Source organism: Fusarium subglutinans, assembly GCF_013396075.1.
Source record: "Fusarium subglutinans strain NRRL 66333 chromosome Unknown NRRL66333_c0000252, whole genome shotgun sequence".
Classification (NCBI taxonomy): domain Eukaryota; kingdom Fungi; phylum Ascomycota; class Sordariomycetes; order Hypocreales; family Nectriaceae; genus Fusarium; species Fusarium subglutinans.
This window is the reverse complement of record NW_023502315.1, coordinates 30,030-54,531: the sequence shown is the minus strand read 5'-3', so window position 1 is coordinate 54,531 and position 24,502 is coordinate 30,030. Positions and strand designations below refer to the sequence as shown.

At 47.2% G+C, this 24,502-nt stretch overlaps 11 protein-coding genes across 11 annotated transcripts; 6 read left to right on the top strand and 5 right to left on the bottom strand.

Moving 5' to 3' along the window:
* Positions 1-1,111: 1,111 nt before the first annotated feature.
* Positions 1,112-2,230, bottom strand: FSUBG_12166 (alcohol dehydrogenase; the record flags this gene model as incomplete). The annotated part of the gene is made up of 4 exons (XM_036676927.1): positions 1,112-1,765; positions 1,812-2,030; positions 2,091-2,155; positions 2,206-2,230. 4 exons carry the CDS (start codon positions 2,228-2,230, stop codon positions 1,112-1,114), a joined length of 963 nt encoding a protein of 320 aa, XP_036532377.1.
* A 1,414-nt stretch (positions 2,231-3,644) lies between these two features.
* FSUBG_12165 (cytochrome b2 mitochondrial) lies at positions 3,645-5,030 on the top strand (the record flags this gene model as incomplete). Its single annotated transcript, XM_036676926.1, has 3 exons — positions 3,645-4,080; positions 4,134-4,919; positions 4,963-5,030. The coding sequence occupies 3 exons, from the start codon at positions 3,645-3,647 to the stop codon at positions 5,028-5,030; spliced, it is 1,290 nt and encodes a 429-aa protein (XP_036532376.1).
* Positions 5,031-5,432: 402 nt separating this feature from the next.
* On the bottom strand, positions 5,433-6,521 carry FSUBG_12164 (TENA THI-4 family; the record flags this gene model as incomplete). The annotated part of the gene is made up of 6 exons (XM_036676925.1): positions 5,433-5,566; positions 5,617-5,682; positions 5,734-5,785; positions 5,832-6,140; positions 6,190-6,319; positions 6,379-6,521. 6 exons carry the CDS (start codon positions 6,519-6,521, stop codon positions 5,433-5,435), a joined length of 834 nt encoding a protein of 277 aa, XP_036532375.1.
* A 1,957-nt stretch (positions 6,522-8,478) lies between these two features.
* On the top strand, positions 8,479-8,980 carry FSUBG_12163 (thioredoxin peroxidase mitochondrial isoform; the record flags this gene model as incomplete). The annotated part of the gene is made up of 2 exons (XM_036676924.1): positions 8,479-8,490; positions 8,543-8,980. The coding sequence occupies 2 exons, from the start codon at positions 8,479-8,481 to the stop codon at positions 8,978-8,980; spliced, it is 450 nt and encodes a 149-aa protein (XP_036532374.1).
* A 401-nt stretch (positions 8,981-9,381) lies between these two features.
* Positions 9,382-10,236, top strand: FSUBG_12162 (5-methylcytosine G T mismatch-specific DNA glycosylase; the record flags this gene model as incomplete). Its single annotated transcript, XM_036676923.1, has 1 exon — positions 9,382-10,236. One exon carries the CDS (start codon positions 9,382-9,384, stop codon positions 10,234-10,236), a length of 855 nt encoding a protein of 284 aa, XP_036532373.1.
* A 1,410-nt stretch (positions 10,237-11,646) lies between these two features.
* FSUBG_12161 (pathogenicity protein) lies at positions 11,647-12,124 on the top strand (the record flags this gene model as incomplete). The annotated part of the gene is made up of 4 exons (XM_036676922.1): positions 11,647-11,747; positions 11,811-11,946; positions 12,000-12,014; positions 12,065-12,124. The coding sequence occupies 4 exons, from the start codon at positions 11,647-11,649 to the stop codon at positions 12,122-12,124; spliced, it is 312 nt and encodes a 103-aa protein (XP_036532372.1).
* Positions 12,125-12,829: 705 nt separating this feature from the next.
* Positions 12,830-13,882, bottom strand: FSUBG_12160 (kinase-like (PK-like); the record flags this gene model as incomplete). Its single annotated transcript, XM_036676921.1, has 2 exons — positions 12,830-13,705; positions 13,772-13,882. 2 exons carry the CDS (start codon positions 13,880-13,882, stop codon positions 12,830-12,832), a joined length of 987 nt encoding a protein of 328 aa, XP_036532371.1.
* An 889-nt stretch (positions 13,883-14,771) lies between these two features.
* Positions 14,772-15,344, top strand: FSUBG_12159 (uncharacterized protein; the record flags this gene model as incomplete). Its single annotated transcript, XM_036676919.1, has 1 exon — positions 14,772-15,344. One exon carries the CDS (start codon positions 14,772-14,774, stop codon positions 15,342-15,344), a length of 573 nt encoding a protein of 190 aa, XP_036532370.1.
* A 1,350-nt stretch (positions 15,345-16,694) lies between these two features.
* On the top strand, positions 16,695-18,134 carry FSUBG_12158 (transmembrane amino acid transporter; the record flags this gene model as incomplete). The annotated part of the gene is made up of 2 exons (XM_036676918.1): positions 16,695-16,852; positions 16,904-18,134. The coding sequence occupies 2 exons, from the start codon at positions 16,695-16,697 to the stop codon at positions 18,132-18,134; spliced, it is 1,389 nt and encodes a 462-aa protein (XP_036532369.1).
* Positions 18,135-18,286: 152 nt separating this feature from the next.
* On the bottom strand, positions 18,287-20,305 carry FSUBG_12157 (high-affinity methionine permease; the record flags this gene model as incomplete). The annotated part of the gene is made up of 6 exons (XM_036676917.1): positions 18,287-18,524; positions 18,581-18,833; positions 18,884-19,479; positions 19,531-19,702; positions 19,749-19,988; positions 20,038-20,305. 6 exons carry the CDS (start codon positions 20,303-20,305, stop codon positions 18,287-18,289), a joined length of 1,767 nt encoding a protein of 588 aa, XP_036532368.1.
* A 1,767-nt stretch (positions 20,306-22,072) lies between these two features.
* FSUBG_12156 (uncharacterized protein) lies at positions 22,073-24,137 on the bottom strand (the record flags this gene model as incomplete). The annotated part of the gene is made up of 2 exons (XM_036676916.1): positions 22,073-22,114; positions 22,176-24,137. The coding sequence occupies 2 exons, from the start codon at positions 24,135-24,137 to the stop codon at positions 22,073-22,075; spliced, it is 2,004 nt and encodes a 667-aa protein (XP_036532367.1).
* Positions 24,138-24,502: the final 365 nt, after the last annotated feature.

The window sequence follows — 24,502 nt, the reverse complement described above, 5'->3', positions numbered from 1 at the left end:
AGGGACGAGTCTTATATGCTTATAGAGACGACTCTGCTCAATGTGCTGGCGCCCGATAATCGACTTAAGTAGTGGTCGACACGGGGTATCTAGTCGTATTGGATATCGCTATTGAGTGCTGGTGGTTCTCATAACAGATATCGGCTGCACATGCATCTGAGTCATACTCGACACCTTTGATCTTGCGTACTTCGATATCGGGTTTCAGGGTGGTGGCAGACTCCGAGAATCTCTATCTATTATATCTAGAACGCTCGGACTTTTATGGCGGACTTCAACAGCGGACTTTGATAAGCATTTGTCAGACAAAGTCCTACAGCAGCAATAGCTAGTTCAACTGATCACTAATCTGGTAATCTTATGAATGAAGCGAAGCAAGAAGGCCTGGTATAATCACAAGCTATATTGCACTACCAAAACACAACCTTATCGGTCTTATTAATATGACTCTTACCATTGCTCGCTGGAGGCACCCGTAGCCTGGGCAGTGCCATTGTACTGGCAATTCTGGCTGACAGTAAATTCAAGATAACGATTCTAAGCCAGAAGGTAACTCTCCCCATACAACAGCATTCTCTTCAGGTTGTAACTTTTATTGCTGCAAAAGCCAAAAGCTTCCATTCAACACTCACTTAGCGTTACTGTCACTCCCCATAACTATACTCAAGCTGTCGAAGTGGCCGAGGTGCTCGACAAGTATCAAGTCCACACGCCCATCTCGGCGGTCGATCCAACTCCTGGTCCCCGAGCAGAATTTGCCTAGATAGAGGCTACTGAAAAGCTGGAGACACTTTGGGATATTTTAATAGTGATCTCGGTATATGTCTTGCATATTTCAAGGCCGAAGCTGTTGTTGCCATCACAAGTTGCGCACTCACTCAATTGGAACTCAGTTATACGTGTTGGTTTGCCTCGGGCCTCCTCACTCTATCTAGACACCATCCCTTGAATGGACTCTCAACTCAAGATGCAGACAGGTGAGCACTACAGAATAGATGAGCGTACGAGCATTATCCAGGTTATCTCCAGCTTTCAAGTTGAATCGGTACATAGCATACTGTCCGCTAGCTATGGGCATCTATTGGTTACGGTCAAATGCTAGATAAAAGCCCTACTTGCAGTCATGTTTCCCGATCCGGTATACATACTTTACCGCATGCGCCTGACCAGTAAGAAGCCTTGTCAAACCATCTGTGAGACCATTCAGACCTCCCGGAATGACTTCAAATGGGTGCGGTTTGAACCAGCCCTCCTCAAGACCCAGGGCAATGTAGCGAGAGAAGACAAAGCCGAAATGCTTGTCGGCTCCATGGACAGAGCCCACAGCGGTCCAGAACGCCTCAACTGCTTCTGGTACCCCTTCCATCTTGGGTAGGGTGAAAAAGTCCATCTTCACTCCAGGTGTCTTGCAGATCTTTGTACGGTCATTGGGCCGAACCATGGCGATCTTTCCATTCGGTGGGTCTATAACAGCACCCAAGATCTTGTCACTCCCCTTTTCAGCAACGGAATCGAACGCGTACAATAGAGGTTTCCCGCCTACAGCTTTCTTAATCTCAGCGACGACATGTTCGGGTCCGAGACGGTAGTCAATGATTGTATCTCCCTTGCTGCGGTCGATAAGCGTTTCGACATGATCTTTCGATTGCCCAGCAACACAGATGAGAGGATGAAGCTGGCTTTTGCGGGCGAGTTGAACGGCAAAATTCCCAACTGCGGCCCCGGCACCGTAAAAAACAAGCGGTGGTATCCGATATATATTCTTCTGTAACCCAGGGATATGGCAAGCCCAAGGATTGATACAACCCGACCGCACCTGTCATGGAGGCCAGCGGCACAGTCGCAGCTTGTTCAAAAGATATGTTTTGCGGAAGAGGAAACGTAGTGTTGGCAGGGGCAATGGCATATTCTGCAAATGAACCATGAGGAGTATACATCTCGTGGAATGCAGCAACCAAGTCGTCAGGCTGGAACTCGAAAACGCCGGGGCCGACTGACTCAACATATCCCGCCATGTTGTCGCCAAAGTTCTGCGGTGGTATTCAGAACGCTGACATGATGTCTTTGGGATTCGAGCCAGAAACCATAACCCGTATGAGAACTTGGCCTCCGGCAGGAGTTGGGATCGGAGACTCGATGATTTCCACCTGGGGTCCTGTTTCAGATGAGATAAGAACATTTGCCAACATGAGAAGGGGCTCATACCCTGGGAAATAATTGCTTCCTTCATTTTCAAAATCTCGACGTGCGGAATGAGCTCTGAGAGCTCTTATGAATAGTTGATTTATAAGAGTTGATGTATCATTTGCAAAAGCATTTCAACGATGCAATTCACGGGAAAGGTTTTGTTCATATAAGGCTCAGAGAACTGCTGATGAGTTCCTCAGCCAGCGTGCCTCTAGACGCGGATATCCCTCGCCCCTGTAAAGCATTATACTATAGAAGTTAACTTTACCAGGGTCTGTTATAAGTATATAAATGCATAAAGTCCAATTTCCATTAATACGAGCCCTGACACGTAATCCTAGCGATGGGAATAACTGCCGACCCCAGGGTCCGTATTTCTAAGTTTTGTCATTTGATGCTTTTTTACTCGCGAGGGTAAATGATCAGTTTTAACTTTGGCGACTGGGTCCATCCTGATACAACTCTGGGAAAGGCGGTAAGCTTTGGGTAGGGAACAGTATTTATACCTCAGCGTCCCCCATCACATCGATCCAGTCTCAACGCAAAAGAAACCATATACGATAGTTCACCTAAACTTAGTCACCTCACCATGCGGCCATCCGGTATCTTCATTATGGCGACAGCCTTTATTTTTGTCTCTGCTAAGGATTGCACGCCAGGATCTGCCATTTGCGTAAGTACACACACCATTTCATCTGGAGATGCTCTAGCTTACAGGGTATACAAGTCTCCTTTTTCACTCTGCGCCACTATGCCTGCTGGTGGTCAAGTATGCGGTACACAGGCAACAGCTTCTGATTGTACATCAACGCAGGACCAGGGCTCTGATTCTGGAACTGTTTCCGTAAGTCTGATAAGTCTTGAACGTTGGGCATAAGTTAACACTCAATAGTGCCAATGCTGTAAATAGAGAGTACGATATACATAAGGTACATTAGTGAGGCCAATAGTTATAGATTACAAGCCACCTATTAAAATACCTTAAATACTATTAAACTTAAATTATTAATTTATCTCTATTTATTTATTTATTTATTACTTAGTATTCTTAAACGTAAATAGCTTTTAATTATTCTTTTTAATTATTCTTTAAATTATCTTATAAAGATAATAAAATGTCTATTTAAGTAATTAATTTTATAAATTTATTATTGCCTAAACATGTTTTACTAAGTCTTTGCAGTATATCTATAACAAAGACCTGTTAATAATATCCTTTTTATATATATCTACCACTATCTATTTGTCCCATATAAGGAAAAGCCAGAAGAGTAAATCTTCCACCTAGCAGGTAATTAGAGGGTGCAATGCAGTCATCTGGCAACCGTGTGATAGGAGGGCGCCTGCCAAGTGGACGTAGAACCTACAGAGCAAAGCCCCCTTAAGTACTATTTATTAAAACACTTAATGGCGCGCTGTACAGCTCTGTTATGTCTTGGCTTGTCAAAATATCCACGATGGCTCCCCAATATTTGACGCAAGCAGAGGTGTCTCGCCACACACATGCCACCGATGCCTGGATTATCATCAATGGAGATGTCTGGAACGTTACTAGCTTTGCTAAAATGCACCCAGGAGGTGAAGATGTCATCACGGAGCACTACGGAAAAGACGCTCCTGAAGTCTACAATTCCGTCCATGGTCCAAAGCTTGCAATGGGCTATTTTGGAGCCAGTAAACTAATGGGAAGAATCCCAGAATTGGCACCAGCTCTGGATCAGCAGTCTTTGGAAAACCCCAAGGTCGTAAAAAGTCTTACACCTCTTGAATCCATCATCAACCTACAAGACTTTGAAGATGCTGCGAGATCTTGCCTAAACGAAGATCCTGGGTATACGTTTCCGGCGCCTCCAATGACTGCTACACAGCGTCCAAGAATGCTGAGATATATCAGTCAGTCTTTCTACGACCGCGAGTCTGTAGACCTATCAGCCAGGTTGATACAGGCACAGTAATACTGGGTCACCGCTTTGACGTCCCCATATTCAACGCTCCTGCGTCCTTGGCTATGCTGACGCACCCGTCGGCCGAGGTTGGGTTGGCAAAAGGACTTTCAGCGTCTGGAAGCACTATTATAATGCCTACCCTTGCCTCGTATTCGCTGGGCGAGGTCGTCGAGGCTCTGCCCCAGAACCATCCCTCCTTTTTCCAGCTGTACATTCCCCGCGATACTTCAGCATTGGCCAAGCTCTTGGACGAGATTCGTCGTGCTTCACCGAAGGCTGTCATGATCACGGTGGACCTACCTGTATTTAGTAAGCGGGAGGCCAACGAGCGTTACGAAATGAGAATCGCGAAGGGAAAGGGCCAGCCAAAGGACAAGAAGCAGAACAAGCAATCCCGCGCCGCAAGCGCAGCAATCAGCCCAGACGTCACATGGGTCCATGTCAAAACAATCAAGGATACGTTGGGAATACCAATCTTTGTCAAGGGGATCCAGTGTGCCGAAGATGCTATGGAAGCCTTTGAAAGTGGCTGTGAAGGAATTTATATATCTAACCACGGCGGACGTGGTGTCGACACCTCGCAACCAACGCTTCTGACTTTAGCGGAGATCAATATCAAGTGTCCACAGCTCTTGTCCCAGATGAGTGTTTTCATTGATGGAGGTATTCGTCGAGGCACAGATGTTTTCAAAGCCATCTGTCTCGGTGCTCACGGAGTCTGTCTTGGCCGACCCTTCTTCTATGCTCTAATGTACGGAGAAGATGGAGTGCGCCATCTGATGAACAGTGAGTAAGAGAACTCAAAGCCAATCTTACTGAAGCTAATTAGATCTCATCAGTCTTGCGAGACGAGCTGGAGAACGTCATGCAACTGTGTGGAATCCAAAGGTTGAGTGAGGCTCATCCGGGACTACTGAATACCAAAGCCCTTGTGAACATGGTTGATACGGGCGATTTACTCAGGATGGGGAGCAAACTGTAAGCTGACCAAGTATAATGTATGTATTTACGCATCTCTGTTACAAATAGTCGACATCCATCCACATGACGACTAAGGTGCGTGATGTAAGCATCAGCTGTCAGGTCTATTAACTCAAAATCAGACTCTCACAAATGAATTGTGCTTGCGACAAGCTAGTAGTACCACCGCATAATACAACAGTTAGACAATACCACTTGCCATGGTGCAGAGAGCGAAGTTGCAAGCCTTAGATGCAACCAAAGCGAAATCCACGTAAAATTGTGGCCATGTCTCAAACCGCATGGAAGGACAGATATCCTCAGCCAAAAAGGCATGTTTCAGTTCTTAGGAATCTTTCCCAATGCACTCTCAAAAAAGGCAGTTTCGTATTCCAGGGCCTTGCGGAAGAGCCCATTGGCAATCGCAAATGTCGCAGTATTGTTGTTGGCGCTCAGCACCTCCTGCAACTCAACTGCTCCCAGTTAGCTAGGTCATCACCAGAGCGTATCACTCGCATCTCACCGGATAGCTTAGCTCCATAGCTCCATTCAAGGTTCGGGGTAAGCCACTCGTTGAAGAATTTAGTCCCTTGATAATATTAGTTGGTGTTGTCCCCTGATATGTAGCTCATGTACGGACCTCTCACTGTACTAGACGACTGATTTAGCTGATACGCAATCTCAGCCCATCCCTGAATACGTTAGTATCAGTTTGCACCACTACCATGAGGCTCTCACGTAGATGCAGGGGAGTCTTGATATACTCCAGAGGTACCAGCCGAGATTCGTATTATCTCCCAGCCAATGGACATATTCTCGTAGAACGGGCTCGAGCTTGGCGTTCTTGACAACGGCGCTGCTTACGTTGAGATGATCAGGACTTGTAAGGTCCACGAGAAAACTGCTTGCGTATTCGAGGTCCCCAGCCATATCCAGAACTGTTTCGTTAATAGCAGATGTCTGATCAGCGGCAGAATCATCTGGGTCCAAAGACTTCAAGAGATACGCCTTGTGAGGGACAGTCAAGGTGAGATAGTAATAGTCTTGCTGCAACAGATTCAGTGAATGCAGGTCAATCGGCATCGCAAATGCGTACTACGAAATAATACTGCAGTGACTCTAGAGTCCCCTGAGAGGTTTGCGCCGCTTGGGCAGCGGTGAAGGCATTGCTAAGAAACTTTGTCACGAGATCACAGTTTTCTGTCCAGAGCTGGTCGACGAGAGTTCTTGCAGGCGAGTAAGTAATTTGAATACCCAACGAAAGAAAAACAGGGGGTAGACTGACCCATCCTGAACTGTAGGGTTATGGCGAGGACACTCGACAGGCGTGACGATCGGCTCAGGGGTGGCTGGGGCATGTGGCAGTGCTGCAGCCGAAATCGCCAGAGCGGGGAGGAGGAGAAGGATCCGGCATAAGCTGGGCGACATCTTGATCAACGGTCCAATAAACAAAAATGAAACTGATGATTTCTTTTACGAGTTAGAAAACGCAAGGGAACCATAAGGAGACTGGAAGGTCCTTATATAAGTAAATTGGCAGTTGATGAAGAATCTCTTCTTGGTTCTCGGATATTACTGCTCCATTCGTGATATTATCATGTCTCACAAACCTGCAGGTGTGTTACACGACATTTCAGCTCCAGAGTAATGTGTGCTCAGCCGTAAATCTCTGCACTACCAACTTTTGTTTTCTCAATCCTAGTGTGAAGTGTCTTTTATCTCTTCTTCCCTTGTTTTCTTGTACTAGTTGTCAACGTAGGTAATCCGCTCGCTTTTGCCTCAGAAAGGGATCCGTTGTCGCTGGATTAAAGAGGTTGAGAATGATCATTTACGTCCAGAGCAATAGAAAAAGGGTGAGAGTGAAGTCGTATGTGATTGTGATTGTGAATAGAACATGCAGCTTGGATAATTCCTTATTTGGCAGGTCGATCTTCACGTAAGCCAATACCAAGACCTCGCCGCTCTTGGCAGAGTCATACTCCCCAATCATTGACGAATAAATTGACATTCATCAGTCCACCGAGACCAGATGAACGCTTCTCTTTCTTCATGTGTGGAATCGACCCTAGTCTGCGTAACTAAGCCAGGAAGCTTTGCAAATTTGCAGCCAGTTCGATAAGAGGAGGTGTTAGACCGGTCAGGTACCTGACATAATATTTATATCGCATAGTTCGCGGAAGGATTCTTGACGAGTAGAGGCCTCGCGATGAAAGTCGTTGACCTTCCGGTGTTTCACATAGGCAAACCTGGGATACTTTCCGGTAGTTGATGATAAATTTGGTAGATTGCTTATCTATGATATCTAATTTGTCAGCCACCTGTGTTGTTTGCTGTTAACCGTTGGCCAAGAGCTTAAATCAGCAGGCAGAACTTAGCTGTCGTCGTACTAAGTAAACATAGTAAGCAAAGATGATATACATTAGCTCTTCTTGGGACGCAAGAATGTCAAATAGCCGTAGATGGTTCGGAAATATATGGAATATGTGGGACAGTATCTAGAAGATTATGCTCAATTTCTTTGGCAACCAGTAATAGTTGCTATATCCATAATTTAACCTATGGACTTACGACGGTCGATCTAAGAAGCAGTTAGCGTCAGGCGATTAACCCATATCGCGCTGATGTTCATACCATTGGCTTTAGCTTTAAACTTTTTCAGGATGCCTGATAGATTCTTGCTGGGTGACAGGCTTGGGCGTTGCCTGGAAAATAAAAGCCTTGAGAGCACCAGCCGGGAGAAATGCATTCATTTCTAAAAAAAAATCAGTCATCTAATAGAGAAAGCTCTAGGAAATAAAGCAGGGGCAGCTTTTAGTCCCGTACTTTAAGGTATAAGAACCTTCTACTACTTGTAAACTAATCCTTTACTGTAAGCAAATGTGATATAGTGCCTTATATAATTATTCTCCTTAATAATATCCAGAAAATACTTATTAAGATATTCTTTTGATTAGATTATTATTTTTTGCGTAGTAATTATCTAGATCTTTTAGAGGCTTTAAAATATAGCATTAATTATTCCCTAAGGTATCTAAAGCATATATGCCCTTCCTAAAAAAGCCATTTAGGCTCCTGCTACTATATGGCCCCTAGTACTGCCCCTAGTATATAGGTTCCTTATAATAATAACTTAAGGATAGCCTTATTTATAACTAGGATTAACTATTATTTTATATAGCCTTTAATAGTAAAATTATATACTTTCTTTATAATAGCTCTTAGCTATAAGGCCCTTACTACCTATGGAGAGATTAAATTTTATAAGTTCATTGATACTAGCTGGACTACTCTGTTCTCTTACCCCGCAGACTTTACCCCCGTTTGCACGGCTGAGCTCGGTGCCTTTACGAAGCTGAAGCCGGAATTTGACAAGAGAGGAGTCAAGATGATTGGGCTGGTAAGTGATTCCAGCTTTCCTGGCGGGAAGAGTACTAAGACCTACTGTTCAGAGTGCCAATGACCTCAGCTCTCACGATAAGTGGGTAGACGACATTAACCAAGTCTCAAACGCAAACCTCCAATTCCCCATTATCGCCGACGCAGACCGCAAAGTCTCCTTCCTCTACGACATGATCAGCCGAGAAGACCATGACAACATCGCAGAGAAGGGCATCGCCTTCACCATCCGCTCAGTTTTCGTTATCGACCCTTCCAAGCAGATTCGACTTACGATGATGTATCCTGCTTCAGCGGGCCGCAACTCAGCCGAGGTTCTGCGTGCTATTGACTCTCTGCAAACTGGAGATAAGAAGGACGTTGTTACGCCGATTGATTGGCAGGTTGGCGATGATGTTGTTGTTCCGCCTTACGTTTCGAAGGAGGATGCGAAGAAGAAGTTTGGTAATGTTAGAGAGGTTAAGCCCTACTGGAGACTCACCAAGGCCTAGGTTCGTGATCTAGTGGCGTATTCATAATTAGTCAAGAGTCATAAAACTTATGAAACGAGCGGCACCGTTATGAACAGCCAGTTTGTGGGGATGCAATGTCAATTATGACCGTGTAACGTGTACAACGATGCACAAAATTCCAATAAAGGTTTCATCTCGTTACACATGATTCATGACTATAATGATCTACGTTGAACAAAGACTGCTTGTTTGTCTCACCTGGTGGCTGGCCTCGTTCTTCAGTGCGGGGGATATGTCCTGGCATGTCCATTGCGTCATGGACCTAGCTCTACTGAAGTCGGCATTGAAATCACTCTTCAATGATGTCAGCATGCTGTGAAGCAATTGGACTATTGAAATGCCATTTGTACAATTTTTTTTATTTGTCCTCCATTTCAGCTATGGATAACCAACCTGAGCATCTCATTATACAGAGCCATCGTCGTGTTACACGGTCCATGGTCAAGAACGATGTGAGTGACACAAAAGTCATCAAGTTTGAGAAACGCAAGACAGTGCCACGAAAAGTCCCCTCAGGAGTCGTACTCTCGGCATCTCGAATCCCTCCAATCTCGAAGGAGCGTTTCGGTCTGATCCAAGAAACCGTCGGAACAGATCTGTACCAACTCCTCGTCGCAGCCGTCCTCTGGAATCGTACTCGAGGTTCCCAAGCCCGCCCTGTATTCCAAAAGCTCATATCTCAGTACCCAACACCAACTCACCTTGCAGAAGCAAGTTTCTCCGACCTTGCAGATCTCATCCGTCCAATAGGACTCTACAACTCCCGTGCCGCTCGGTTCATCGCCTTCGCCAAGACATGGCTTGACAAACAACCTCATAAATCAAGGCGGTACAGAAAGCTGCATTATCCCCTGCAGGGCGATGGCTTGGGCATTGGCAGGGATGAGGTCTTGGATGAGGATGATGTGAGACAGGGCTGGGAAGTGGCGCATTTGCCGTCCCTTGGTCCGTACGCGATTGATAGCTATCGGATCTTTCATCGAGACATACTGAGGGGTTTAGCCGATAATTGGAATGGGCTGAATGCAGTGCGGGGGTTTGAGCCTGAGTGGAAAAGGGTTGTGCCACTTGATAAAGAGTTGAGGGCCTATTTGCGGTGGATGTGGCTTAAAGAGGGCTGGATATGGGATCCTGAAACTGGGGATAAGATCAAAGCTTCTGAGGAGCGGATGGAAAGAGAGCGGAATCGATCGAGGAGTTTGTCTCCAGAGGGATTTAGAATACGAAAGCAATGAGCCCTGCAAGTCTTGTCTTTCGATAACCGAAATGGATCGGGCCTCGAGTAGTGGTCCCTCGTGTCTCAGACACGCTTCAGCTCCAATCCTTGAAGATGGCTATCTCGAGTGAGCCTCCTTGCATTAGCTTTCTTCTCTCGCCTCACGGAGCTATCCAGCTGAGCGAAAGTCCCCGACCCGTATAGAGTTATGTCATAGATTCAAGATCATCCCTGCATTAGAGCTGATCTCTTACGACTGCACTGCCGGATAGAGGTCCTTGCATAACGGCAGTGTAAGTGAGACACGGCATACAAATTCCTCTTGTTTTTCCGGCTTTCCGGAGAGACAACGTCGCCGGTATCACTCTTGCCTTTGTGTGTAACTGAACCTTTCACTCGTGCCTCACGACTTGGATGGGGAGTTTAGTAAGACAATGGGTCTTGAATAATAATTCTGCGACGGGGCATGAGCAGTCTGGATATCCCAACTTCAGATGCTCCGAAAGCCTCCGATGCAAGCGGCTTCATCGAAACACTTTCGCTTGAGCTCTTGTAACGGTACATGACTGATCAAATACGAACCCCGCGTTGTGCGACATGTCCAGTGAACGATGTGGCATCATGATCGTCCTGCTTGCAAATATCGAGACAGATCCAATATTCACTTATAGCTCTACGATCCTCTAGCGCCTCCAAAGAGATTACAGAGGCATAGAGATGATTTGCCCGTCCACGCCCAAGTCTCTTTTCATACTAACGCCCATGTGCCCAACCTGTCTTCTCAAATGCGCTTAGACTGTACTTCACGGCCGTCATAAAGATAAATCATCAAACAGCAAACAATTAAATTCAACATTGTCATAACGTAACCAATCTTTAGTAAATAAGATGGAACACCCATGTCTCACGGTGACTTCCGCTCCTTGAGACAAGACGTACCTTGTACGTCTCAATTCAGCGAGCACCACGGTCATCCATCTGCGACATCCGACGAGACCAGAGGCAGCAAGGCTATCGGAAGGTCGTACAAAAGTCAGACCGGCCCGTCGATCGCTCGTATCCATGTCTTACAGCAGGGATCAAGCCGCTCCCCTCCCGTACCGTCGTGTTTAGCAAACCACCACTTATATCCTCCTTGCATAAAATCAGCGCAGGGAGAATCAATCCTAGAACAGACCGGTAAGACATACGGACCATCGGTAAGTAAATCAAGGACAGTTCAGACATAGCTAGTTGTCCATGAGGGGTAGCCTGTAGTACAGAGTATGTGAATAGACTTGATGATGAGTATGATGATCGTTGAGATTTGGGTGAAAGGGAAACCTATAAAGCACGAGGGTCTGTTCACCAGTTTTCTCATCTCATCAACCTCAACAGCTTCTCTTTCACACTACACTACACTACCTTACTGCACTTTCAACCTTCCAAAATGAAGTTCTCCATCGCTTCCACTCTCCTCCTTGCCAACGGCATCGCTGCCATGCCTTGGTCTTCCCTCAGCGCTAAGCAGTCCAACGGCGAGGAGATCACGTAAGTCCCATCCTAAATCAACGTACTGAGTCACACTTCACAATACTAACCCTTCCTGTACAGCCTCCGCATCCAGGTCTCCCAGCCTTCTTCTAACCACGCCGTCACCCCCAACCACAAGGGCGTCATCAACGTCAACAACTACGAGGTCTGCCTCAAGGTCTGCTGGCCCGAGGAGCCAAAGTGCCCCGAAGGCTGGGTAAGTGAACCTAAAGTTTCTCTTCCAGTAATTGCTGCTAACTATTCGGTTAGGACTCTAAGAAATTTGTATGCTACCTGGTATTGATCAAGGTGAACGTATTACTAACAGTTTCTAGGGAGACGGAGACTACCCTTGCTGGACCTGCTGCAAGAAGACTGGTGATGATGACCTCTAAATATCAGATTTGCCAAAGACATGGAGAATTGGGCTATAAAGAAGATGCTGAGATGTGGAGGATACTAAGCCAGTATAGCAAAAATGGACACTCGTTACAATCTATGTCAATCTGAGACTCGTGCTTCTTGAATGTGATTTGTGCATGTTTAGCTAGTTGTCAATCGCTTCTATACGATATCCACTCATTCCCGTTGGGCAAGGTCAGTAGATTGCCGACACTGACTAGTATTACATAGTACAAGCTTGGGTTAAACAGGCCTACCAAACGCACCTAGGGAGTACTGAAGTTCGGCAAGTCTTGGCTTTGCAGTTAAGCTTTGTGGAAATCTCCGGCAGTATGCAGCTCGGTCGACTTGATATAGAGGCAACGACTGCCGTGATCGGATTCAATATTGGCCCCACGTTGTCTCCATCTCATTGTCAGCACAGACAATGGGTCGTTGGTCTCGGCCAAATCTGATTTCTGGAGTTCTTCTAGCTTCCCCGAGGACCCCTACACTAGAACTCCACTCGATCGCATGATAATGCCCAGATTCATCCAAGTCCGCAGCGAAATCGGGGTCTTGATCTACGTTGGGCCTGACTTATTTTTCGTTACATTAACGGCTTTATAGAGTGGTTAATAACTATAAATCTCCATTCTATCTTCATCTCTTCATTATATGTACGTCATTAAGACATAGAATTTGTTCTTGATCTCGTCTTATAGAGCACGCCCAGTCGAGAGCCCATATGCGATTTTAGCAAATTGATCGATCACAATATCTTGTCGATCAGAGAGCCTCTTCAGCACCATATCCGCATACTCATTATTTTCCGCCTGAACCTGCAGCGCTGCTTGTTCAAAACCTTTCGGGTATACACCAGCGCAGCCCCAGTCGATGACCCAAATCTTCATGTCCTCATCGAGGACCAAATTTCTCAACGCCAGATCTTGGTGGGTAAGAACGACATCTTTGAACTCAAATCTTCGCGTTTCGGGTTTTAGTTGCTTGACCATGATTCCGACATCGATTTTGTGATTACACCAGTCCTCAAGTTCTTTGAGCGTGTCGAAAGGCCCCGCGCCATAGTCTGTGAACCATGGGCCTTGGAATTTGACATCCTGGGATCTCCCAATAGGCCCTACCGGCATGTGATTGAGTATCGTAGATTGCATCTTCTCAATCGCATCTGCAATCTGCTGGGCGACAGTTTCTTTGGCAGTCATATCCAGGGACTGCCAGCTTTTATCAATCGTGAATCCTTTTATATAGTCCATGACAATGAAATGGGCTTCTACCAAGGGCGTTTCGGGCAGATCTGGATCTTCTGGGATCTCAGCGGTGAAAGCATGATGAACCTTGGGTATTGGTAGGCTGAGGGTTTCCAGAGCAAATTTCATGTTTTCTGCTTCGCTCTGTGCCACGCCTGGACCACCTTTGATGACGAGATGTTTCGATATGCGCGGTATAATGACCTCACCATAGTCATGAAGGCGTGGCGCTGTCAAGAAAGCTGATAAAAGTTCCTCGTCCGAAACCGAGGTGATGTCCCGCTCATCGAGAGGGAATGTATTGTCATCTTCAATCGATCTAGGCTGTTTTTAATGAGTCAGTACTTCAAGAAATATCATATGCTGCATTCAGACATGTTCTTAACTTACGTCTTGGTATGGTTGGGGGAAGGACGGTCTGTCACCAGGCGCGGGAACCTTGGGCGGAGTCTTCGCGTTCTGTGACTCTGTTCCAGGACTTTTGGACAAAGAGCAGCCCATCTCAGCGAAACTAATAGTGCAGCGACGACAGAGTCATTCGCACCGGTCGATATGTAGCAGAAAGCGGTATTCACTCACGAGCCCTCCAACCAGCCACTATTGTTGTTTGTTCCCAGTCAGCAGAAGCTGGCTGGCAGTGGGGTTCAGTTTCCCGGGTCAATATCGGGTAACATGAACTTGGCTTGACGATCCAGGATCCTCAGGCATCCATGTGATTGTCGTTGACACTGAACCAACAGATTTTGTAGTCCGGCCAATCTTATTAATAGAAATCATGCCACAAGCGGCTACATTGAATCACATTTAACCGCCGTATTTTACAAACTGTGTTGCAGGCGAATTGAGCGGCGCTATCAAAACTTCTCATGATTCGCCCTTCCTCTTGGGTAAAACGTTGTTGGCCCTTGAGACCAGCCAAGACGGCCATTGGAAACCCTATAACTGGCTTCTTTGTGGCTATCTGTGAAAACTCATTTTCTGACATCCTTGTCTGTTGCCTAAAGTTTAACTTTGTCACCAGCAAGTACCTGCGCAAACATGGCTTTTATTGGCAATGACTACTTGGCGAGTTATGGTCGAAGACCCTTACAGTGAAGGACTGTTGGTGATATATGGTAGTAATTGCCCAGGGCGCTTTGGAGGAAGCGCGCGCCTATCAGTGAAAGGTATTGAAAAGTATACCGAGAATGAACGACGCCAATGATGATAAAAGGATGATGAACGCCTGTGTCATTGATCAAGATTCTTTATGATATCAACCACCTGAGCATATCTATCCAATCAGCATTTATCATATCCTCTCAATCAGTTAATAAATCCCTCCAATTTCAACCTTCAATATGGGTTGCGGTCCTTCAGTGAAGCTGGACCTTCTCACACAAACTTCGAAATGCACAACTTGAACCCTCTAAGTTACACGCCCGAGACAGCAGAGAACGAAATCCGCAGTTCCGTTGTCGCAACAGTTCACTTCGTGGCTCATACCGTCGTTGAAGGCGGCGGAAATCATTGGGACATCTTCCTACAAACTGCTCCGAGAAAATCAATCCGCTTGGAAATCGTACCTGGCGCGTATCCCGGCCGCGTAGGCTTCCTCGGCCGTCTCGATATCATCCGTCATCCATACGGCATCACACGTCACTCGAACAAGACGGTCAGCATACCTGCGCAGCCTGGCCACACTGTAGGCCAGTTCTTGGATGCAATTGTTCGGGCTGATAATCACCGTTATGAGTTCACTCAGTCAGGGAGGGGTTGCGGTGGCTGGGTGCGAGACCAATTCTATCTTTTTGTGCAATGTGGATTGATTCCTCCTGGATGGGAGGCCGAATTTGAGGCTACTATCAACGTGTTTTGGGTGAAGAATCAGTCTCGGGGACCTTGGCCGTTGACCTATGGCACTTATTTGAGAACTAGAAATAATGGCCGCAAGGGGAAGCAGAAGAAGAAGAAGAAGAGGTAGTAGTGTTTTAGGGTTTATTTACAGATTTTAGGATACATACCCTAAGCTTTGGAAATTTTATGTAAATTTAGCTAAACTTAGGATAAGATTTTCTTCACTTGACTAAAACTTGTGCATTACTTTTAGGTTAGTAATTAAGTCTATTCTAAGTAATGATAATTTATTTCTTCATATTGCTTAACCTATAGTCATAAACATGACTAGCATTGAACTTACGGTTTATTACATATCAACCCAGCAAGAATTAGGCAAAAAATACCGAGATGTCAAATTCAAAGGCGGTAGCTAGCTTCCTCTACTAGCATGGCTTAATGTTATCTTGCGCGCAGTTACTAAGTCTGAGCTGGTAGAATATTTCATCACAAACGATACATGTCATGATTGTCTCCTTTTCGAATAGTCCTATCGACGGTTGTTTCTATTGTAGAAGAGCCTTGATAGTTAAGCTCTGTACTCTTCAGCTATTTTTGGAGGTCTACTTACGATACCTAGCTATCCGGGGAATCAACCTGGTCTTTGTTGACATTTCGGGACTCGCAAGAGCTCCAATGCTTCACAAGCCGCGCCAAGTCCGGAGCGCGATCGGCGCCCAACCTGTATCCACTTGGCCGTCCCTGACTCATCCTGCATTCGGTTTAGACTCGACGCTAGAAATCTCTTGTTGTTCCAGAAGTCGGCTAGAAACTCCGGCAGTCAGTTCCTCCCGTCCAAAACAAACTTGCAGTAGCTTGGGCGAAGGAGGCTGAAAATTCTGAGCTGAAAGAAGCGCGCGGCTACGACGAGGCTCTTTCTCATTGCAACGACATGGTACTGCAAGATGAAGCATGGGAATTCCTCGGTGGTTTATTCTTGTCTGGGGAAACCCTCTGACCCTCTGGCCCTTCATTCTTGCGTGGAGATTAGAGAGTCTGGAGCAGTGGGTTTCTCAGTGAGAAAAGACCACTCTTTGTGGGACCATAACGTAAAAGTTAGCAAATCCATTGAAGCAATACAGATCTGGCCATTGCTTGTTTTTTCCCAGCGTCAGCCGATCTCGCCCAATAAAGGATGGACTAATTTTAACCGCCATCCTCTTACCACTCTACACTTTCTATTGCCCGAATTCGGTGCGCGACGCCATCGGGCCAGGCCGAAGAACCTCCAATGTTAGTGGGCCGACTTGACTCAAAAGCTAAACTAAACATGAAGACATTTTTTCCTCTCACCGTTGTCGGCCATTTCTCGCCCCAGAGTGGGAATTTGTTTAAATACGGCTGCTGTTCCAATTATCGTCGCGTCAATTGAACTTACACTTTTGAGTCTCTTCTTTCTTCAACACTTGCGCCACCAACTTAACGGGCGAATATCACCATGAGCCATACAGAACCTAAAAGCGCTGCGGCGCCTGAGGATCAAGAGAAGGGCGTCAACAATGCTCCTCCAGCTTTTGTGCCTGAGCCAAGAAATGATGATGCTGTTTTGGGGGATGAGGAAGCAGAGATTATTGACTACAAGACCTTGACGTGGTGGTATGTTAACTCGCAATCTTCCAATCTCATATAGACACTGACAAATTACAGGCAAGGCGGTATCGTCCTCATCGCAGAGACAGTATCCCTCGGCATCCTCTCCCTCCCCTCCGTCCTCGCCACCGTCGGTCTCGTCCCCGGCATAGTCCTCATTCTCGTAATGGGCTTCCTCTCCACATATTCCGGCCTCGTCCTCGCTGAATTCCGCGCCCAATACCCTTTCGTTCAAAACTTTGGCGACGCCGTCGAAGTCATTGGAAAATCCATCGGAATGGGTCGCGTGTTCCAAGAGGTTTTTGGCTGGGCGCAGGTTATTTTCCAGGTCTTCGTCATGGGAAGCCATCTTCTGACGTGGACTATTTGCCTGAACACCCTTACGAATAGCTCGACTTGCACTATCGTCTGGGCTGTTGTGGGGTTGGCGGTTTTCTGGGTTCTCAACCTACCGCGTACGCTGAAGTACACGAGTTACATGTCTATGGCATCGTGCATGTCGATCACGCTCGCTGTTCTCATCACTGTCGGAGATGTTGCGCATGAGCGACCTATTGGTTCTGGAAGCATCGAGGTTGCTCGTGAGCTCGGTTTCACTGGCGCTTTCTTGGCTGTCACCAACATTGCCATCTCCTTCTCCAGCCACTCTTGCTTCTTCACTGTCATCTCTGAGTTCAAGAAGCCCGAAGATTGGCCCAAGGCTCTGGCTTTCCTCCAGATCGTCGACACTACTCTCTACCTACTCGCTGCTATCGTCATCTACGTCTTCGTCGGACCTGATGTTCCTTCGCCTGCTTTGTCTGCTGCTGGCTCTCATACTATGCGAAAGGTCATCTGGGGTATCGCCATTCCCACTATCGTCATTGCTGGTGTTATTTACGGTCACGTCGCTTCAGCCTACATCTTCCAGCGAATCTTCCGAAACACCAAGCACATGGTCCGCCGAACAAAGCTGTCTACCATGGTCTGGTTCGGTGTCACTTTCGGTATCTGGGCTCTCTCCATGGTCATCGCCGAATCCATTCCTGTCTTTAACAATCTTCTTGGTCTTATCTGTGCCCTCTTCGCCTCCTGGTTCTCTTACGGACTCCCTGGTATCTTCTGGCTTTGGATGCACTACGGAAACTGGTTCAAGGATGGAAAGCAGACTTGCCGATTTGTGGCCAACGTCATCCTCTTCCTTACTGGCTTCCTTATCTGTGTTCTTGGACTCTGGGCTTCTATTGAAGCCATCGCTGAGGGAGGAAGCAAAACTCCATGGTCTTGCGCCAGCAACGCCGCGGAATAGACTACTTTCGTTTAGAATAATGATGATAGACATAATATGAATAATACCCATTTCTGTTTTAATCTTGTTCATGCAATATCTTTGTTGATATACTTGACTCTTCTAGTGCTGTCTGATGCTCATATCTCCATCCACTATCCACTATGGCCCAATTAAGCCTTGATGGATCCCTCTGAGCTGGGAGCCACAATAGTTGTTCTCTGGCGAAGGTTGCCAGCCTCGTCATGTTCTTCATCCCATCGAGGAAGATCAGCGTGGGGAACTCTAACCAGTCGGTGAGTGTTGGCTCCATTGTCATCGACATTAGTGATCTCGGTACGGATAGCATAGCCTTTCCATTTGGGCAGCAGGAACATCCAAACAACGTAGTAAATGGCGCAAACGAGGACACTAGATATTGTTGTTAGTAAAAAGGATGATGGTGATATTCTCAATTCGTAACTCACATTGCAATACCGACGACACAGTATGTCGCATACCAGAAACTGACATCACCGGCGTATTGGCCGCCCTTGGGAGGGTACCAAGGCATGACGAGGATGAACACCTGGACGAGGAGGTAGAAGATGACAGGAGCATGCCAGGCTCTAAAGTCAGAACGACCAAGACCGGCCTTTGACCGGCGGCGGCGGATCACATAGAGACCAAAAACCATGGCAAACCTGAACATGGCATCGGGGTATGTGCTCAGACTAACAACTATGAAACCGATCAGTATCAGAGAATACCAATAGGGCGAGGCTGCTTACCGAAAGTGAAGGCATCACCAGCCGGGGGCGCGGCAATCATGATGAAGGTTAACACCCACTTAAGGATGTAAGGACCAATCGGGGTACCAAAAGGCTTAGTTGATACCCAGAAGTTAGTCCAAGGCAAAACACCTTGTCGACCAATCTCACGGAGCATACGGGCTGATCCGATCAATACAGCAAGAAGGTTACCAAAGGCACTCAAGAGCACAAGAAAGTTAAGGACGTTGGCCGCAGACTTGCTGTCTCCAAAGAGCTTGGTGAAGAAGACTGAAGCAGCAATCTCACTAGCCTCAGCGAATTCCTCCTTGGGAACGACAGCGAAGTAGGCGATATTGCAAAGCATGTACAACACAGCGACGACTGTAAGTGAGATAGTACCGTTTCGCTTGAGCGTGGGGATAGGGTTCTGGATCTCGTTGACGACGTTGAATGCATTCCAGTAACCAGCGTATGAGAAGACGATGCTGACGAGGGCACTTGCTAGATCGTTTCCGTTCGGGGTCGCACCGGCAAAGGCGTCGCGGAAGTTATGGCCGGGGTCGGGGATACGCTTGACGTTGCCGCCGAGGACAACGAAACCTGCGATGCTGATGCTGCATGACGTGTTAGGGGGTGACGGGTATTGAGGGATGAAAGGTGCTCACAAGACGAGGGTGAGGATCTTCAAGGCGCCGATGAAGTTGACCAGCCAGAGGGAGTACTTGTTATGAGCAATGACAAAGATGACGGCAAGGGTATAAGCTGCAATAGCGACACCTCGCATCTGCCATTCGGAGGGAGTTTCGCCAGTCATTCGCCAAAGGTACCTGGACAGAACTATAGATTGTCAGAACGCGTTACTCGGAGCATGAAGGTGTCTTACCGACTGCATTGCTGCTGCTGAAGGATAGAATGACCGACTGAACAGCAAAAGTGACAGGGAAGAAGTGCTTAGGGCGAGGATACGCTTGTTCGAGATACACTACCTCTGAGCCACTGCGGTTAGGAAAGTAACTCGCCAATTCCAGATAAACACTGAAGCCAGAAGCTGCCATGACGAAGCCGATGAACCAGATGATCAGTGCTAGACCGACAGACCCGGCGCGGTTAAGAATACTCGATGCTGTCCCACGTCAGTCACCATACCCATCTTCGGTATAAAGGGTACTTACGTGTTGAGAAAATACCAGTTCCAATCATCATGTTGACATTGAGAAAGATGACCGTGAGCCAACCAACATTGTATCCAAGCGGTGAGTGCGATTCAACAGGTGCGCCGACAGCTTCTTGGTACGAAGGTTTAGAGCCATTGCCACCTTTGACGCGTGTGTACGCAAGACCGCCATCGTGAATGACCGAGGGCTCGGAGTCGCTAGCCTCAGGGTCTGTCGAGACGGTAGCCGTGGTTTTCTGGCTTTCAAAAAAGTTTGAGAAGCCCATTTTACCGAATGAAACCAATGCGGTCGGTATAATCTGATCAAGGCAGTAGAATAGTTTGCCGATGAGGGGAGGTAAAATGTGTGACGAGAGATTGAGTTATATAAACATGGATTGTCTGTGCGACGCGTGGTGGTGGTGGTGCAGGATGACACAATTCTCGAGGATCTTGACATGACTGCACCAAGACTCGGGGTCCCCGTTGGAAATCCCACCCTATATATCCGAGCTGGGAAGACATAGTCGCATGCTTAAAAGAACATCCACCCAAAAGGTAGGATCTCCGCGTGGGATGAGCCTTGTTTACGGACTTGGATAACTGTTGGTGGCGAGAAAGGGTTGGCCAGACTTGGCATAGATGGGGGCTGTATAACGTTGTAGTGCATTGTGTCACTTCGGTAGCTTGAAAATGAACTCGGGGGTGTTTTTGCTTGGATTTTAGGGTGCAAAATTTGTAGTCTAGATAACAGTGTCGTTCAAGACGCGTGCTCTGAGTGCCATATAACGGCCAGTCTTTTAGATGCATCTTGAGGTTGATGTCCCATCCAACGATTATTACGACCTCAGCAACAACCCATCCAGCATCTCCATCAAGACCATCCATTCTCCTCCACAAATTCGCCGAACTACGAGTCAATACTCCAGGTTTAAACAAGTACCTTAAATACTACCGGCGCCTCCCCGACTCAACCCTCCAGTTGAAGCAACACATCGTCTGTTCAGACCAATAAAAGCCTTATAATTACTGTTTCGCAATAACGGGGATGCGATTGTCTCATGCCCAAAACAAGTGGGATACCCGACAATATCTGATAACGACATCGCCTGTCGTGATAGCGAATCTATAATTGTTGCTACATTGGGTTTAGTCTCGGAAAGGATCGATAGGCCGCGGGTGCGGGAGACGAACTGGACCCGCTGGAGCAGGTAAGGAGGTTTATCCGCGGGGTCTAATTGGTAGGGAGCTTGTACTGTTTGGCTCATTCTCCAAGGCCAAGCTTTGTGCTATTGATTTGGATGTTGACTTAGTGGGGGTTATGGTGTGCAGCGGGACCTTCGCGTAACAGGCCTAGAAGGGCGAATACCAGGCCGTTTTCTTTAGTTTATCAGCTATATGATTCTCGTACCTAATGACAATACCACGGGCGACCTTGAATCAGTAGACCAAGACACATAGCCTTGCTTCTCTGCTTCAGCACTACTCACATTGCTCACTGAATAATTTCAATTCTCCTCTGAGGGCTATTTGCTCCGGGGCGTGCGACGGACCTACATTTGCGTGACCAAGAAGAGGGAAACGGGGACGCCTTATCCGGGTCATTCAATAGATAGTACAAACTTATTGTATCTCTATGTAAGATATCAAGCCCTTAAAGGCATGTGCCTCTGTACTCCATAACGACCCGAATTCACTCACAACCCAGTACGCGAGTTTTTGGCATCCCTGCTTATCTGCAGCAGCAGTCAACTCATTTCCGTCAAGAATATCTTGGGTCACAATTGGAGCCCGCCTTAGCCTTCACAAAGAAGTGATTATGGATATACAACACATCTTGCGTTGAGCTTCCTTGTCCGTATTTAGAATGCAGCATCGAACACACTGCTTACCTTGTAACCTATGGTGTAAAGCCACCATATCCCCACCGGATTTCGGAACCAACAATTGCGAAAGAGCGACCCAGATAGAGAGATCTTGTGTGGGTAATACTCGTATGATCGGAGGGAGCAAAGCCGGCGAATCAGTCAACGTAAGAAGCCCATCCCCTTGGATTACGGTGGACTGAAATCCGTTGAGAGATTCACATACTTTGCCTTCACAAGTTGCAGCCGTAAATGCGCTGTTCAGCTCATGCCAGATATGTGAGGCTCCTACCGAGAAATGTCGGCCGGGAAATGCTGCACTTGTAATTCTGTAGGTGGCAGAAATGCTAGTGGTCGCCCAGATGTTCTCTTCAACGATGAGTTCGGCGTTGAGGCCGGGAGTTGAAGCATAATCCCAGTCGTCATATTTCGTTACGACCTTCATAGAAATTGCATCATATCCGGTCCTTTCAGTTGTGTCCTCCTGCTTCAAAATCTGATCAGACACAATATCGTACAGGGAATTGTTCCACTGGATCCTACCAGGAACAACTCTCACGACACAAGCTTTCTGAGGATCGGATGTGATGTCCATCAAAGTATTGAGGGAGAAACAAAGACCACTGTGTGAGGTTGCCACAGGATCGACAATGCCAATGTCCCTGTCGTGTTGCCGCCCCGCGAAAAGCATTTGGGCTAGCATGAGACTACCCTCAGCGGGCCACGATCTCATTAAGCCGTGATCGACCGGGTCAAATTGTGACGCGATTATGTTCTGTCTGTGGTATATGCCCTCCAAACCCGAGCGTGTAGGTCGAATCTCGAGCTCTTGCTCCATGCAGATAGCCGACATAGCTCTAACAAGTGTACAGACGGTTAGGATCAGTTTCAGCAGGCAGAATGTGGTATCGTCTCCCTCATCGTACTCATTTGGACGACAGACTTTGCATGAACATAGCTGACGCAATGAAGTGAGAGATTGACAAAACTGTTGAGCAGCATCTACGTATCCTTTGTTCATAGCCGCCTCCATGGACCGGTCCAGGATTGTGTTTTCGCCGAGTTCAGGTAGTAAGCGACGAGCCAACAGATAAAACCCTCTCCCATAGCTAGATTCTAAGATTGGTGGGTGACAGCGTCGTGGGTTACTCATAAGTGAAAATTCCATGTGACCCTCGCCATCTCTCAGAATAGCATGGAAGATGCGTGCGGCAGAGCCCAGACAGGCCCCAGTAACCCGAGCTTGAGATCCTAGAAGAAGCCTCATGGGGCTACCAAAGGTATCAACTAGACAGCTCGCCCATGGAACTCTGCCATATGACATAAGATCCTGATATTGTGCCTGACTGAATAGCAGTGTGCCGCTCCGAACGACATAGTGTTTGCGGTCAACCTGAAGTATTTCACGAGATTGCCCCTGATGATAAGTTACGATAACTTGAGCATCCGGGGAGGACTGACTTCTTGTGCCATCAGGTCGATAGATAATCGTGCCATCCTGGTCCTGGACCTCGACTCGGAGGTCCAGAAGCCAGTGGGCTACTGCAGCAACCCAAGCGCAGTCTGTACCACCTGACAAGAAAAGACGATCAAGGCGCCCTGCTGAGACTTCGAAGACTTGCTTCAGCACTAGCGCAATGTCCTTTGGCGGTCCAGAACCTTGCAAGTTGCATATGCTGTCTCTGAGAAAGAGCTTGGTCAAACCATGCAAGACCAAACCGAACTCCGACGAGGCGAGCAGTCCCCCAGAGGACTCAACTAGTGCGATCCACTGTCTCAGCGCAGGGGTAAGCTCTGACGGTGGGTCATATAGCAGGAAGAGCTCTCGTATAACCTTGGCGGCAACGATTGTTGAGAATCCCTCTGTCAGACAGGCACAGATACCAAGACAGTTCAAGCCTTCTGTAGATTCCTGCATGCTCCATATGATATGCTTTACCCCGAACCCAAACCAGAGCGCTTTTCCAAACGAAGGGAAAGCAGTGATTTTATCGAGGGCCTGATGAAGACGTAGTTCGCCATTTGATCCGAGCTTGACGTTGGAAAAGATTGCCCTGGCGGCATAGATGGTGAAGGCTTCTACACCTGCCTTTGACAATCGTGACAGTACGTCGACAGAGAATGTGACGCTCCCGCTCATTACTCTGGTCCAGTCCACTGTCCCTTGCTGTTGGAACCCAACAGCAGTACTAGACTGCAGGTCTTGGGACATTAGGGGGGCTGACTGGCCCGAATTGTCTCGAGGAGGAGCCATTTTTGCTTCCAGGAGGAGGGAAGTCGCTTTGCTGATTGCAATCGTGAACGGGTTACTGGAAGTATATGCTGAACTCTCAAGTGATCACAGAGCCGTGAGGATTTGAAAAGATTGGAAGATGAACGAAGAGGCTCAAAAAGCGGTGAAATGTAATTTAGGCATCAAGATATTTATCGCTTGACATCATGAGGCGTCCAATCAACTGTCTCAATATGCTGGTAGGCTGTGTGATGTCTCAGTCTGCCTTGCATTTTGATCGTCCACCTGAACCTGAGCCTGTACGTTTGCAATGCCAGCGATGGGCTAAAGTTTGATACCTATGTACACTCATGAGCCTTACATTTGAGATATTCCAAGATTTCATC